Source organism: Rhinoderma darwinii, chromosome 8, assembly GCF_050947455.1.
Source record: "Rhinoderma darwinii isolate aRhiDar2 chromosome 8, aRhiDar2.hap1, whole genome shotgun sequence".
Classification (NCBI taxonomy): Eukaryota; Metazoa; Chordata; class Amphibia; order Anura; family Rhinodermatidae; genus Rhinoderma; species Rhinoderma darwinii.
This window is the reverse complement of record NC_134694.1, coordinates 103780806-103797031: the sequence shown is the minus strand read 5'-3', so window position 1 is coordinate 103797031 and position 16226 is coordinate 103780806. Positions and strand designations below refer to the sequence as shown.

Below are 16226 nucleotides of genomic sequence, written 5' to 3'. Positions count from 1 at the left end.
CGCCGCAATATTGTCAAGCAACTACACCGCATCTACGAACAGTCCAGTGCAGCTGATTTTAATCAGAATTGCAGTTCATTGACCCTATGAAGAAAGTGTTAATAGTAGGAACTAAAACGGGTATGTTATGACAGGCTGCTGCACCTATATCTTGCTAGTATTCAGTGTGGGTACTCTCAGCGGTGTCCGCATAAGGTTAATTGCAAGGTATGTGCCCTACAGCAAAGGTGAGATGCTTCCAATAACGGTTTGTCCAAGATGATCAAACTGGGTCTGCTTTTTTCTCTACCCCCCCAGAAATGGTGCCAATTTTGTTTGCGCTGCGCCTGGTTTTACAACTCATCCCCGTTCTAGTTGTAATACCAGCCACTGAGCATGAGCAGGAGTGGCACTGTATCTAGGGGAAGAAGAGGGGTCAGACCATTTTTTCCTAATATCGGACGCTATTAAAGGGGTTTTCCCACAAACATGAGAATGGAGCGCTGGTGCGCATGCTCGACCAGCGCTCTGTGAATTTTCATGAAGCTGCCGGAGACGGCGGTCCCGGAAGTCCCATAGATATAAATGGAGCTCTGGCTGAGCATGCGCTCCATTCTCATGGAACATTTTGGGAGACTTTAGCCCCCATTCTCCTCATCGCTAGCGGTCGGACCCCCAGCGATCACACATGTATCCCTCATCCTGTGTATAAGGGATACATGTGTTATGTGTATTTATTCACCATTCTTCGTTAAAAGAACTCCAGAGGCATTTGTTACTAACCACTTTAAATACAATTCTAAGATTGCCCTAAAAGAAGCCGGCACCTACTAAACCACCCCCTGAATATCTGGTCAGGTAGACCATGTTTAACACACGCTATATTCAATAGCACATATCACTCCTGTCTGTTTTTTTGGGATGGGACTTTGCAGTGTGTCCTCTTGTTCATTGCACCCCATGAATTCTGGGAAGCAGAGAGATGCTGAGCTCTGGTCACATACACCACGCACCAGCTTCATATTTCTGCCCCCGGCCTGGCGGTCATTTCATCTATACAAATACACCCATTGGTTTACCTGCATTCGTGTGTTTTGTAGATGCCCTCATTTAAAAACATCTGTACTTGTGACACTCTTTAACCCTGTAGAAACCACAATATCAATTTTATTTGTAAATGCTGTACTTTTAGGATCTTGAATAGTTATAGGTGTGGCACCACTGGTCCTATCACATGGCCCGATATTGGCCGCGAAAACGAGCGCCGATCAACGCTCGCTGATCGACACTCATTTGCCACTTTCACAAGGAGCAATGATTGGTTATGTACGGGGATGAGCGCTCGTTACTACGATCACTCGTCCCCATGTATTACCATCATGTTGGCAGCGCGTCTCCCTGTTTACGCAGATCAGACGATGAACCATTTGCTCCTTCATCGGCTTATCGTTGCCCTGTTTTTGGTTGTAAATAAGAAACCCGCACCTTGAGGAGTCCTGAGACCTAAGGAAAGCTGCCAAAGGAGGAATCTCCTGTTTTTATCTTTTTTTTTTTAAATAATACGTTTTAAAGACCAGTTGACTAGTTTAAACATCACATTAATTATAAAAAGTATTTACATCAGAGTACGTATACAGAATTAGGGGTGTTTTGGTTTTTAGAAAACAAAAATATTATTCTTTGTATAATATAAAGTTACACAAGTTTGCAATATACTTTCTGTATCCATTCCTCTCGGTTTTTAAGATCTCTGCTTGCTGTCATTCAGTAGCAACCTTCATTGTTTACTTCCAGTAGATAAAAATCTCTGATAACTGCAGTGTAAAGGCCCTTTTACATGGGCCAATGATCGGAATTATGAGCGTTCGTATGATTGCTCGTTCCCGATCATTCATTGCCCTCGTTCAAGCAAAGATGAACGAGCCAGCACTCCTTCCTCGGCTGATCACATTTTTATGCGGCCAAAAAAACTGTCGCTAGTCAGCAGCGCATCTCCCTGTGTAAACCGGAAGTGTTCTGCCGACATGATGGAAATGCATAGGGACGAACGATCACTCCATTGTTCCTCCCCATTCTTAACGATCATTGCTACTTGAAATTGGACCAAACGAGTGTGCGCTTGTTAAAGGTGGTTAAACAAGCAAGCAGCACACCGGTTTCCATCACATGATCAAGGACAGAATTGTATACCCTGGAAGTAAAGAATGAATTTTCCTATTCAATGACTGCAAGCAGAGATGTTAAAAAGAGCTGTGAGGAATCGATGCGGAAAGAATATTGGAAAATTGCATAACTTTTCATTATTCAAGCAATAAGCTTTTGTTTGATGAAACCAAATACAACCTTTTAATTAATATTTAGTAATCCATTACTTTATATAAGCCACGATAATAAAATGCCAAAGAAAGAGTCATTCTGCACAAATGGAAACCACATCATCATGTCTAACCCATGCGTCTCCCAAGAGACCACTTACATGGACTTCCGGGTCTGGTGCCATCGTGTAATACATGGCCGAGCTGAGCCATCCAGAGTGGGAGCTGCTGTTTGCAGTGGCTCTCCGCTCCGGCTGATAGAGGGGGTCCTGAGGAATGGCACCCCTCCTTTATGACGTTCATATGCCCCAATAGTGTATATAGATAGGGGTTGTCCTAATGGTCCATCCCTTTAACTGTTTGTATTGACTGGAACCAAGTATAAAACCCCTTACAATTGAGACGCACGCTATGCGGAAGTGCATCGGGGTGCCGTGCATGCCCTTCCTATATAATATACATACATACACATTTTGCTCTTTATGTATAGCTTCTTTGTTCTGATGTCTCTTCAGTCTTTGTGGTTTACTTGTGTGTTGTATTGGTAACATAGAGGTTTTTACGTCTGTACCTACAAAGATATCTTGTAACCATTTTGTTTAATGACTCACGCTGTTCAGGTTTCCATTTGTGCATGATGACGTAATTTATGCAGAATTCTATTATTGTGACTTTTATATTTGCATATTATGTTTAAGTAATGGATAATAAAGAATTTTGTATACTTGGTGTGGTCTTTTGGCTCCATGTCGTTCTAGGTACTTTTTGGATTAAAAGCCGCAACCTTGTGTATAGCTCTGATGTAATATCTTATGTATGATCACTACATAAAGAGGTTTGTAAAAACATTGCTTTAATCATATAACTTTGAGCCCGATTTTTATCCTGTATTATATCCCGGAGCTGCATTCGCAATTTTGCAAACTGTCCTATAATGCAGGGGGACATATACGGTTTCCTACACAAGACTAAAGGCAACATGTCACATAAGTGAAATAATTTAGAAAAGTTCTGTGCAGATGTTTAAACCGCAAGGAATGCTGGGATATTTCAGCTCTGAAGCCTGTGAACGCAGCTCTGGAGTATAATACAGGCTGAAGCTCAGGCTCGGTCTAAGATAAGTAATTAAATGTATTTACAAAGTTACTGAACTTTATGTATAGAATGAGTCTACATAAAAATGTAAAATGATGTTCAAAGGTGAATGTTGGTGTTCAATTCCAATCTCCCACGTAATCAGACATTGGGCGTGGAGAGGCCCTAGCGCTCGCTGGGCGGTACACACGACATCCGGAAAGCATCATGCATGGGTCCTATAAATGAGTATAGGTCTCCTGCGCAATATCCTCTGGGCGTCAGACGGTTGCCTCAGCATCTCTACGGCCCAGTGTGCACTAGCGTCTCTCCACGCCTCATGTCCGATTGGAACTGGATGACCCTTTTTAAAAATTCTAGTGTATAGGATGGTATCGAAGGTTGTATAGCTCACGCAATCTGGCCGTAGACAGACAATTTTCTCACCAACATCTTAGGTCTATACGTAAGTCATACAATTGTATAAGCACCTGGTCAGGTTTTGGTGTATCATTTTGGGTAGGAGAGTAACGCCTCTTATCTCCTTGTCAGATTATGACCACAGGATGTGAGACGGTGGACATGACTTTGCGCCGGAACGGACTGGGCCAGCTTGGTTTCCATGTAAAGTATGATGGTACGGTAGCAGAAGTCGAAGACTATGGATTTGCATGGCAGGCTGGTTTGCGGCAGGGCAGTCGACTTGTAGAGATATGCAAGGTAGCCGTGGTTACTCTCACCCATGACCAGATGATTGACCTCCTCCGAACATCAGTCACAGTGAAGGTGGTGATCATACCCCCACATGAGGATGGCGTCCCTAGAAGGTAAGGCGAATCTGTATGTTGAAAATTTAAATGGACGCTAACCCTAAAGTCTGCCTCCTCTCCAAAGCAGTGCCCTTCATGCCGATGAATGCATTTCTAAAGTAGAGCTCTCCTGGCATGTTTATTTTATTGAATACCCATGAACTAAGAATGCAAGAGATCCTATTCTTGGAGTTCTGCAATGATCCGTTCCTTCGTTATTCCTCCCGAAAATGTATGAATAAATTGGTAACTTGGCAATACCCTTTCTCTTGTCAATAGGGTGTTTCCTACAGCCTCTTACACTGTCAGCTCTGATTGGGCAATGTAAGAACGTGGCGGGACACCCCTCATTAACCAGGGAAATCGGAACACTCATTTATTCATACATTTCCAGGAGGAATAATAGAGGAAAAACAAAATGCTGAATCTAAAAAAAATGCTTGAGTTTTTCTTTTATGTAGAATACAAGTATTTGCTAAAACAAATGTCAGGAGATCTGACAGCGCCTTTGTAATATCCCACTAAAGCAAGATTATTCCAGGATCTCTTGATATATCATGGCTGAACTAAGGAATATAGCATTCAGGAACTAGTTAGACTAATCTTAAGCTACATGTACACATCAGACATTACTGATAAATGTGTCGATTTAGGTGGGAACGACTGACGATCCAAAGTGTATGAGGGCCGCCTAACTCTTAAGGCCTAATGCACACGAGCGTGTTCGGTCCGTGATATACGGTCCGCATGTCGGCCGCATTTCCCGGACCGAACACAGTGCAGGGAGCCGGGCTCCTAGCATCATAGTTATCTATGACGCTAGGTGTCCCTGCCTCCCTGTGGAACTACTGTCCCGTGCTTAAAACATGATTACAGTACAGGACCGTTATACCGCAGCGAGGCAGGGACTCCTGGCATCGTACATAACTATGATGCTAGGAGCCCGGCTCCCTGCACTGTGTTCGGTCCGAGAAATACTGCCGACATGCGGACCGTATATCACGGACCGTACCCTACCGTGTGAATTAGGCCTAAGGGTCCTATTACATGGCCTGACGTGGGCCTTGCAAACAAGCGCCAATCAACGAGACAGCTCGTTGATTGGCGCTCGTTTTCTCCTCTCACGCAGAGCAATGATTTCTTATGTATGGGGATGAGCACTCATTACTACATCGCTCTTCCCCCATACATTTCTATCCTGTCGACAGCGCGTCTCCCTGTTGACACAACGATGATTTTTAATGCTGCATATAAGAACAGATCAGCCGATGAACGAGCGTTTGATCGTTGCCCTGTTTACACAGGGCAATGATCGGGAATGAGCGTTTATATGAGCTCTTGTTTGCCAGATCATTGGCCTGTGTTGTAGGACCCTTACAGGATGGCAGATTTGGAGGGGGATAAGAAGGATTGGACTTGTTGGATTTCAACGTGACCAATCTCTTTTTCCACGCAGGAGAGAAGCTGCTACAAGAGGTGTCTGGCAGCCGGTTATTGCCCTCCTCCGGTTGAAATAAACATGCATGATTGGTCGAGCATGCATGTTTATTGGGGAGTTTGGAAAAATAACTGGTGGTGAATAAACGTGCAGCTCACCGTTATTTAATGTGAATGGCCAACAAATATACAGGAGACCTATAAAGTTAGTTGCCGCACTGAAATGCTCTAGGCAAAAGTAGTGCATCCCCCCCCCATTATACTGTATAACCAAGCAATGCTGCAGTTACATATACACATGTCAAAATCTACTCTATCTGTAATGAGGTCTTTATTGCTTGTTTGCTAAAGAGAAAAATTTGCACAAACCACCTAGTTAAGAGAATAACCAAAAAAGACCATTAGACCTCTATTCACACGGTAGAGACTCTATGGTGACACCCAAAAGGAACAAATGAGTTTAAAATGAGTCTACAATGAAAAGGCGACATCACCAGGATGGAGGGCAAAACGGCAAATATGTTTGACACATCATGGAATATCTGAACCCAAAGCAGGAAGGTGATGAGTAAAAAAAAAAGTTACCCAGATATTATAACGGTATTAAAGTGCACAGGAAAAGTCATTCATTTGTGGTCTATAACCTGCCATGGCTGCAGAAAAGGTGCTGAAGCGCTAACCATAAATGAAATCACAATTCCATATCCACTGCGTCTTCCAAATACTTTCAAAATCCTAACACTGGCGCACGTTTTTTGGCGTGGCCTTCGTCTGCATAATTGCTAAAGACGAAAGGCGGCGTAAACCTCCTAGTTGACAGAATAATCAAAAACGATAGAGACTGTACCACAACACACAATGTCCCTACTATGGCTCCGTAATACGAAAATCTCTGTGCCGCCGACCAAGTATAATGCGTCCAGGCGGGGGAATACGGCACGCACAATGACAATGCTGTAGGAATGTGAAGAAAAACAACGTTGTGCTTCTGTTTGTAATTGGAGACGTATGGAAGTATAGTGTGGGCCTATAGATCCGTAAAAGGACCGTGTGCACGAGCGCTTGATCTGAATTCACCTACTTGACCAGTTCTGCATTTGAACATGCACTACAATAACCAGCACGGCGTTCTCTGAGGAGGCACAGGGCGTGGAGACACCTGAATTAGCCAATAATTTTTTGCCTTCTCCCCCCATCAACTGGGAATGATCACATCCACTTTTTTTTATTTTTTATTATTCTAGTCCCTTGTTGGTTAATGGCAAAGTCACGAAGACCTGTTGGTATTACATTTGCAAAACGATATTTCATTGTTGTTTTTGGACAAATGCCAGAACCCCTAAGACCGGACCCCCAATGAGCAATCTGAGGCGGAGTGGAGCCTGTAAACCTTCACTGCCCTGGACCACCAGGGACTTCACCATTAACCACTTCACATAATACTTTGCATAAATAGTGGACACTATAGGACGGGTTTACTATTCAAAACGCTGCAGAATTTTGGCGTACATGTCGTGTGCCTCATTTATTGTTTTTAAGTGGAAACGGAAGAAAAAGTTCACGCGGTCTCATGGTAACGGCGCCAGGCTAGTAAGTACAATTGCAATGTGTAAAAAAAAAAAATCTTTCTTTATTCGTGCAGAATACGCATTTCAGGACCGAACCGGTCCCTTCGTCAGGTCCGGTATAATGTTTGCACATGGAAGGTGCGCCATTTTATATCCTAAAAAAAAAATGGGAAACCCTGGCAGAAACAGTTACATTTCTTAAAATCAAACATACAGAAGGGGAGGAGAGAACAGCAGGGACCTTGTCCTGACATTAGGAACAAGCACAAATAAACATTTCATTCAGAAGTTTTTCGTTCGCATGATTAACCGTGATCGTTGCCTTCACGTTTTTTGTTTAATAAAGGTTTTGTGCAGTAGAAATGGTCACGCTTTATTTGTATCGCCGTATTACAGGAAACCGTCCTGTCCTCTAGTTTTCCTGCTTAGAATAGAGAATCCAGAATGAATGATTTTCTGAGATCTATTTCGTAGGGACCAAGTCTGTAAAGATCAAAATCAGACTTGTTTGGTCCAGCGATTCCTAGATTTATTGCACATCGCTAGGATATTGTAATTGTCGCTCGCTGACGACGTTAAAAGGAAGAAATCGATTTCTAGTTATAAAAATATATATTTTATATCGTATCTAATAGGAACAAGTCTTGTGGTTAATTCAACATTTATTCGTATCTAGGGTTTTGATAAAATGTAAAAAATATATAGAATTATTTTATGACGTGGGATCCCACCAACCGTTCTCTCCTGTATGTGTGAAAGTTTATTAACTTATATTTGATGATTAATAGGGGGGGTCCTCTGTGTCGGATGCACACACAGTCCGCTCTGAGCCCAGCCGTCTGTCAGCTGGACTGATGGATTTGGGTTAGAGCACGGAGATGCAGCTTCTATGCAAAGTGGATGCACAGAAGCGGCATCTCAAAAACGATGCAACGGTTTTTAAAAAGATATATTCGAAAAATGATTTTAAGCCCAAAATACAAATATTTGCAAAAAAAAACATAAAAGGTTACGAATACTTTTACTGCATTTTTTAAGTCTCTGGTAACCTGATGATGTTCTGCAGCAGCCTGCAATTATACATTTTGCTTACATGCATTTTTAGTTTTGCAATCCACACCCCACACCCCAAATATTTGACATTTTGATATGTAACATGAAGATTACATTTACGTTACATCTCCCAATGCCTATCTGGTTGTCAGTTGTTCCCTTGATCTGTTGAGAGAGGATTTGTTTACTAACTCTTGTTAATATTCAGTGTTGGTGGTAAATTGTCAGCTCTTTAAATGGTATTTACTGCTCCGAAAGATCCACTTTTTTCAGGGAAGGAAGTGATTCCAGACCTATTGAATAAACCACACCCGTTTAAAGTCTCGCAGGACAAGTTCTAACACAGAGATCGCTGCAGAGCTGTCCCTGTAACGTTCTCCATCAGCCGTGGGGGTTGTGCTTTTTTTTCTGCCTGTACATGTGTAAAGACCTTTTCGCATTGAACATTCTTTGTGTTTTCTACATAGAGGATGGTGTGAGTCCTATGAACTCTGCTCTATGGACCACAAGGACGCAGAGAATTCCACATCAGGTTCCCGGCCACCGTACCGCAACAACATCGCCTGGCAGTGGAGTGGTTCTGCCACCCATCAGGGGGCCAGTCCTTCCCAGAAATGGGTTACCCCAAGCTATGCACAGTCGCTAAACCGGCCACCCAAGCAGGGACCGGCCGTGCCTATACGAGAGCCCCAACCGCCACACAACAACAGAAGGTGAGTAAGAGCCCCCTGTGGCTGAACGTGACATTGCAGCGTTCACTGATCATGATCAATCTAAAACATAGATTCACCTTTTCGCGAGCAAATGGTGAACCTCGGTTTGTATATTAGGGAATTGTATTTACAGCAATTCTAATATTCTCCTGTTATCAAGACTGCTCCTCTTCATGTGCATGAGCGAAACAAAGGGAAGGGCAGCGGGGCACCGTTATTCCCCTGCAAGACCCTAATATACATCTTAAGGTTCCATTTTGCCTTCAATGTGTATTTTTTTTAAAATTTAATTTGTGATCGTATTCATATCATCTCCAGGCTTGAGATTAAGATTTAGGGTGCTCATACACATTGGACAAAACTAAACTGAACCCACCAACAATGTTGTGTTTGGGGTCCTCACTACTCTCCCCTGGTGGCAGATGCTGAGGGGCTAGAAGGATCGATGATGTCGGCTTTCAACATTCCCGATCCTTTGTTCCCGCTGTGGTTAAGCCGCTGCCAGATGGGGTCTGACCAGGCGTGCATGTTTATGGGGGGAGTCTAAAGAAATAATGGTCTGCCGAATGAGCGTTCAGCTGACCGTTCATTCCCTTGCATTAAAGCGGATGTTTCAGCTCCGGGTAAGGGCAACATATTACAGGGACAGGTCTGTCCTACTCTCTGCCAAAGCGGCACAAAAAAATATTGTGCCGTTTGGCTAATGGCAATTAAAAATACACCGGACTCCTAGATTATTCAAGTCATTTACATATACACTTAATGTAAAAATCTTCCTACCCTGCAGAGATCTGTTAGGGGGTATTTATTGTACCATTGCTAAAGAGAAAAGGCGGCATAAACCTCCTAGTATAGAGAATAAATAAATATAAATACCTTTCGGCCTCATGCACGTATTCTGGAGCTATAGGCACTCTTTATGCCAATGTATGGTGCCCCCTAGAGGATAACTATGGAATACGGCACGCAAAGGAAAATGCCATATGAATGGCCTGGAGAGACCTAAATCCTCCAATGAAAGTTTCCCTGCTCCCCCCATCAGCTGGAAATGAGCCGTCTCTACTGATCACATTCACTTTTTATTTTAGGTGCTAGCCACGTTGGCTAACAGCCAAGACACAAAAGCATGTCAATACTAAATTTGCAAAACAAATTTCTATTATTCTTGATGCTCCACTTTTTGGACAAATGTCCGGATCGGTTTTAGGATGTAGCAAACTGGGCAAATGCCCGGGGCCCCTGTTTCCTAAGGGACCCCCAGAGACTAGATCTTCAGGGGCAACCCGGAGTGGAGCATGCAAACCTTTACAGCCCTAAACCACCTTCAACATTAACCACTTCATTGTCCTAGACCAAAAGGAAATTTACTATTAACCCCTTCACTTTGGGCAATTAATGGAAGCATATTAATACCCTGAATGGCAGATTTATTTGGACACTTAATGGCCTTATTGTTTGGGAAATATGTCAGTGTTATGTGGACACTATATGTTACTATTCGGATACTATATGGAGATATTATTATTTACGAACTGTGTGGCGGTATGATTAGGGCACTAAATGGCAGTGTTGTGTGGTATTGTATGGAAGTATTGTTTGATACAGTGCGTCTTGTGTAAAAGTGGCCCTGCTGAGAGATTGTAAGAGCTCTGCTACATGTGCGCACGTTGTTCCCACGTGTGACTTGGCCTTTAATCCGTTCGACATGACCCGGTCATGAGGTCACGTTACCAATACAAGGCACCGATCCTCGGAACATGTAAACATTAGATCGCTCTTTACCTTCCACAGGTGGCCTCTTTGTAGGCACCGCTCACAATGTAAAGTTTCCTCTTTCGTCACATAACAATATACAGGGAATTAATTATACAGGATGACCTACTCTTGAAAAACTGGCACAGCGTGTGCCTGGTAGTCAGCCGAGGCAGGTGCGACAAGGGAGGAGATGCCCGTAGGGCCCCGCGAGACTTTTACCTGTCTCTGCAATTTCTCATACAAGGTAATTTCATGCATACAGGCCAGTGAGTTACCCAGAGACGCCGTATGTCGCCACGTCCCCAACAGCCATCGACAAAGTGCAGCCTTACAGACACCCCTCTGGGAGCTTCTCGACACCAACGTCGACTGCTGCAGGATACAGCCGCTATAAACCCACTCCGGACAGGTGAGAGCTGAGCCGGTATACACAATGTGTTGTTTGTTTGGCCTGTGACCTTAATCTGTCACGTAATTAATGTGTGGAGATCTCTGCCTGATTTATTGCTTTGCAGGTATACAGGTTAGAAGTGTAGGACCAGTATATACTTATAACTGCAGTTGCTTTTTTTAGTGACCACAGTCCGTTTTTGAAGGATTTATGTAAATGCACTGCAGATGTAGCAGAGATGAGTTTGTCATTTCTCACTAGTCCTTGTGGTATTAGGACGTCTGATCAGTGGGTTTACATATGGCTGCTGCAGGTAATCCTACAGAATTAATGACAGTGATGTAATCTTTGTGTTTATAGGTTTGGCACTCCTCAGCGCACCGCTCTGCAAGGGGAATCCTATGGAACGCCAGATGGACTGTCCAGTCAGGACATGACTGTAGATCGGCATAAACCAGGTGAGGTACCAGACATGTTGAGCGTTCCCTCCATACCTATGCACAAGGTCAGAGATGGAAAAGTCATGGGCCAGGGCCACAAGTGAGGTTCATCTAAGATGTCTCTGTGGTCCATCTTATGACAGGAGATTTTTAAAATTGGTTATGCCAGCACCTGCCCATGTCCCGGGGTCTTTTTTAGGCTGGGTTCACACTGCGTTTTTGTCCTGCATTTAGTGTGTACATCGGAAAAGCTCCCGACGTCCACGTTAAATGGGTCCATTAGTCAGACGGAGGCCAAACGAGTGTCCTTTTGGTCTCCATCTGGACGGTATACATCAGTATATTGCAACAAAAATAAATTATGGATTAGCGTAGTAGACAACGCTATTCCATCCTGTAGTGCCCTCTAAAAGAACGTATACATTAAACGGATACGATATTAAGCTATAGGTGATCGATGCCAATATATATATATATCACTGGCATCCATTTAACGGATACGTCAATATCTTTTAATATAGCCTACGGGTGACAGATATGTTAAAACGAGTGCCGCTTAGTGGCATCCATCACCCATCGGCCTTAATGGCATCCGTTTTATGGATAAATTGTGAGCTTTTTCACGACATATTGGTTAAATGGATCCCGTATTAGTCTTCAGGTAACGGATACCACTGTTAATCATACATCACATACGGTTAACGTATGGGTGTATACGTCAAACTGAGGACAAAAACGCAGTGTGAAGCTAGCCTTATTACGCCGGGCACTACAATGTAGGAGACATTTTACCAGATTATTGCAGAATTTTGTATTTGCAGCGCCATCTAGTGATACATTTATGAAGAGCAGTTGTCGTTCCGGTCTCTTCTGTATATGTAATTGTAGTTTTGCTCGTTCCTAATTCTTAATTACTGCAAATACCACATTGAATTCTTAATCTGATGGAAACTGGGAATGGCTTAAATGAACATGAAAATTGTATACAGAAAATTTACATTAGCAATATTTTTGCTTTACTATTGATAAGGGGTACTAAGTCCTAATTTTGACAAAAGCTGTGCAGCGCTCTAGTAACTTTTCCAGAAATTTCACAAAAAAAAAAAAATCGGGAACATTTTCGGTGTATGTTTACAGTAACGCACAAAGGGATTCCTTAAAGGAAAATGTGTGTATAACTGATGGTGGATCATGAGTTGTCTTCTCTGGATCATGTGATGAGTTCTCTGTGGACTGTCTGTCTGCTTCATGTTAGCACATGCCATTTTAGACTCGTAAAGGGAGCATCATGTTTGGCTTATGGTGAAGGGCGTACAATTTTTGAGGTAAGGAATGGATGGGGGGGGGGGGTTTAAGATCATTTTTTAGAGTGGCCATTCATGGTCGAAGATGTAGATGAGGATGGCTGTGGTGTGTATGGATGATGGGTGGGGTAGATCTGGATTAAACGACTTTAAGGGTTCCGGAATGCAACTGAAATGGTTGCAAATTTGGCCATAAATTTAGGATTTGTGACATGAATTTTACATTCCCATTGCCCCGCATACTCCACGTCGGTTCCCGCAGGATCCCACGTTTTCTAAAGTTCTGTTGAGATAAAATGCATGGTTTGCATTTGTCCTGTGCATACACTAGACATTTACCTAGTTGTTGCTTTGGCTTATGTAGGTAGGTATGTATGTATGTATGGGTTTGTCTACTACTATTTTGATGCTTTAGGCTGGGATCTCACGCACCCTTTTGATGCAGCTTTTGTGGCAGTTTTTTAGGCTCAGGTTTTTTAGCCAAGCAAAGGAGTGGATACAAAAGAAATGAGATGCATCAGTCTTTATACCGGTCCTTCCTTTGGATCCACTTCTGGCTTTGGCTTAAAAAACGGAGCCAAAAGCTGCTTGAAAAATGTGTGCGTGATCCTTGCATTATAGTGTTCCTGAACCTTTTGGCTCTTGCGTTGTTGTTGTTGTAGTAGTACCGTAACACCTGTCATGCATACTGAGAGTTGTAGTTTCGCACAGCAGGAGAGCCACACTTTGGGAAACACTGCTTTCAAGAGTTTTCCAGTTTTATGCAAATAAGGCGTAATCGCTGTATGAGTTCTGCAATTTTCTAATACAGTTTGTTTGAATTCCTAACCATTTTCAAGATCTCTGCTTGCTGCTAGAGAATGGAAACATTCTTGTTACTTGTAGAAGCAGAAAACCTGTAGAGAACGCATACTCTTCACTTTTTAGGGCTGGCTGTAAGGTAGCCAGTCTAGGAAATGATCTGGTTTTTTATGATAAACCTGGATGACCTCTTTTCAGAAGTTTTAATGAATGGTTTGCATGAAAACCTACTGTGGATGCATGAGAAAAGCCACTGTAAATTAGAAGATATGGTACAATCCTGTGCATGTTATTTCAATGCAGACATTGTGCTTTTATTAGCTATTCATGCTTTGTAAGGACAGTAGTACACTAGTTCATGTGTCAACTCCTTCACAACCGGCTGCTGATCACGTCACGATATCACAGTCTCTAAGATCCAACACCCAGCCCCCAACACCATCCTCTTTAATTAACACTCCGCTCCTAATTATTCGGTGACGTTCATACTGCAAGGGGCATGTGACAACATTATTTGTCTTTGCAGAACCTCTGTGGCACATCCCAACGCAGCCCCGAGTAGGAGTCAGTGTGAATAAGAGACCAAACAGACAGGAGCTGGCTGGCAAGAGTTCTCCGCACCGTCATTCAAGGGTAAGTACTCCGCACATGATCGCTGTTCATACCGCTAGACGATGCGTGCAGATTGTCAGTGACCCTATTGATGTGTTTACAGGGAGAGGCCCAGTATTCCAGTCACTCCAGCAGTAACACATTGTCCAGTACGGCCTCCAGTAACCAGAGTGATGAGCGCTGGTTTGATCCCCAAGAGCAGCCAGATATAGACCTAGAGCCCCTTTCTAAGGGCACGTCGAACGACAGTGGCATCGATACCTCTCTGCCCAATTTTGCACAATCTAAGTCAGCCAGGCCTACGCCTCGTCGGGAGAAAGTGCAGAAACCCATGGCGTGCTCCACCTACCCCGGCATGCATGAAAGCAGCTCTCGGGACAAGAGGAAAGATCAGATGTCCTCTGGAAAAAACTACAGACCCAAAATGTACCCACCTGGTAACGCTGCAACAGAAGGCTTCAATGACTCCAGGTAAAGAAGGGACTGTGATTATATAGTCCATTAGAATGTCACCCCTGTTAACACTTATATGTAGCAAAATTTCTCTGTGTTCACTACCTGCGCCGTCGATACTGAGATTAACACTTGAGTAACACATAATAAACTGTATTGTACATCGCAGGGGACGATAACATTGTATAGGCATGTGTCAGATTGGGTTGCATGATATTTGTTAATGCGATTTTGTAAATATTGTACAGTGTGGGGGAGATCAGATCCTGTATTGTACAGTGTGGGGGAGATCAGATCCTGTATTGTACAGTGTGGGGGAGATCAGATCCTGTATTATACAGTGTGGGGGAGATCCGATCCTGTATTGTACAGTGTGGAGGAGATCAGATCATGTATTGTACAGTGTGGAGGAGATCAGATCATGTATTGTACAGTGTGGAGGAGATCAGATCCTGTATTGTACAGTGTGGGGGAGATCAGATCCTGTATTGTACAGTGTGGGGGAGATCAGATCCTGTATTGTACAGTGTGGGGAGATCAGATCCTGTATTGTACAGTGTGGAGGAGATCAGATCCTGTATTGTACAGTGTGGAGGAGATCAGATCCTGTATTGTACAGTGTGGAGGAGATCAGATCCTGTATTGTACAGGGTGGAGGAGATCAGATCCTGTATTGTACAGTGTGGGGGAGATCAGATCCTGTATTGTACAGTGTGGAGGAGATCAGATCCTGTATTGTACAGTGTGGGGGAGATCAGATCCTGTATTGTACAGTGTGGAGGAGATCAGATCCTGTATTGTACAGTGTGGGGGAGATCAGATCCTGTATTGTACAGTGTGGAGGAGATCAGATCCTGTATTGTACAGTGTGGAGGAGATCCGATCCTGTATTGTACAGCGTGGAGGAGATCAGATCCTGTATTGTACAGTGTGGGGAGATCAGATCCTGTATTGTACAGTGTGGAGGAGATCAGATCATGTATTGTACAGTGTGGAATAGATCAGATCATGTATTGTACAGTGTGGAATAGATCAGATCCTGTATTGTACCGTGTGGAGGAGATCAGATCCTGTATTGTACGGTGTGGAGGAGATCAGATCCTGTATTGTACGGTGTGGAGGAGATCAGATCCTGTATTGTACGGTGTGGAGGAGATCAGATCCTGTATTGTACGGTGAGGAGGAGATCAGATCCTGTATTGTACGGTGAGGAGGAGATCAGATCCTGTATTGTACGGTGTGGAGGAGATCAGATCCTGTATTGTACGGTGTGGAGGAGATCAGACCCTGTATTGTACGGTGTGGAGGAGATCAGATCCTGTATTGTACGGTGTGGAGGAGATCAGATCCTGTATTGTACGGTGTGGAGGAGATCAGATCCTGTATTGTACAGTGTGGAGGAGTTTAGATCCTGTATTGTACAGTGTGGGGAGATCAGATCCTGTATTGTACAGTGTGGAGGAGTTTAGATCCTGTATTGTACAGTGTGGGGAGATCAGATCCTGTATTGTACAGTGTGGAA

General features: G+C 43.4%; 1 protein-coding gene across 8 annotated transcripts in view; it reads left to right on the top strand.

Moving 5' to 3' along the window:
- Window positions 1-16226, top strand: part of SIPA1L3 (signal induced proliferation associated 1 like 3) — a 114048-nt gene that overhangs the window by 85636 nt on the left and 12186 nt on the right. For all 8 annotated transcript variants that reach the window (XM_075836068.1, XM_075836075.1, XM_075836074.1 and 5 more), the window contains 6 exons: window positions 3921-4195; window positions 8703-8948; window positions 10966-11112; window positions 11455-11552; window positions 14166-14272; window positions 14355-14722. In XM_075836068.1, coding sequence (XP_075692183.1) covers window positions 3921-4195; window positions 8703-8948; window positions 10966-11112; window positions 11455-11552; window positions 14166-14272; window positions 14355-14722 — 1241 coding nt within the window. The remainder of the gene's footprint in view (window positions 1-3920; window positions 4196-8702; window positions 8949-10965; window positions 11113-11454; window positions 11553-14165; window positions 14273-14354; window positions 14723-16226) is intronic.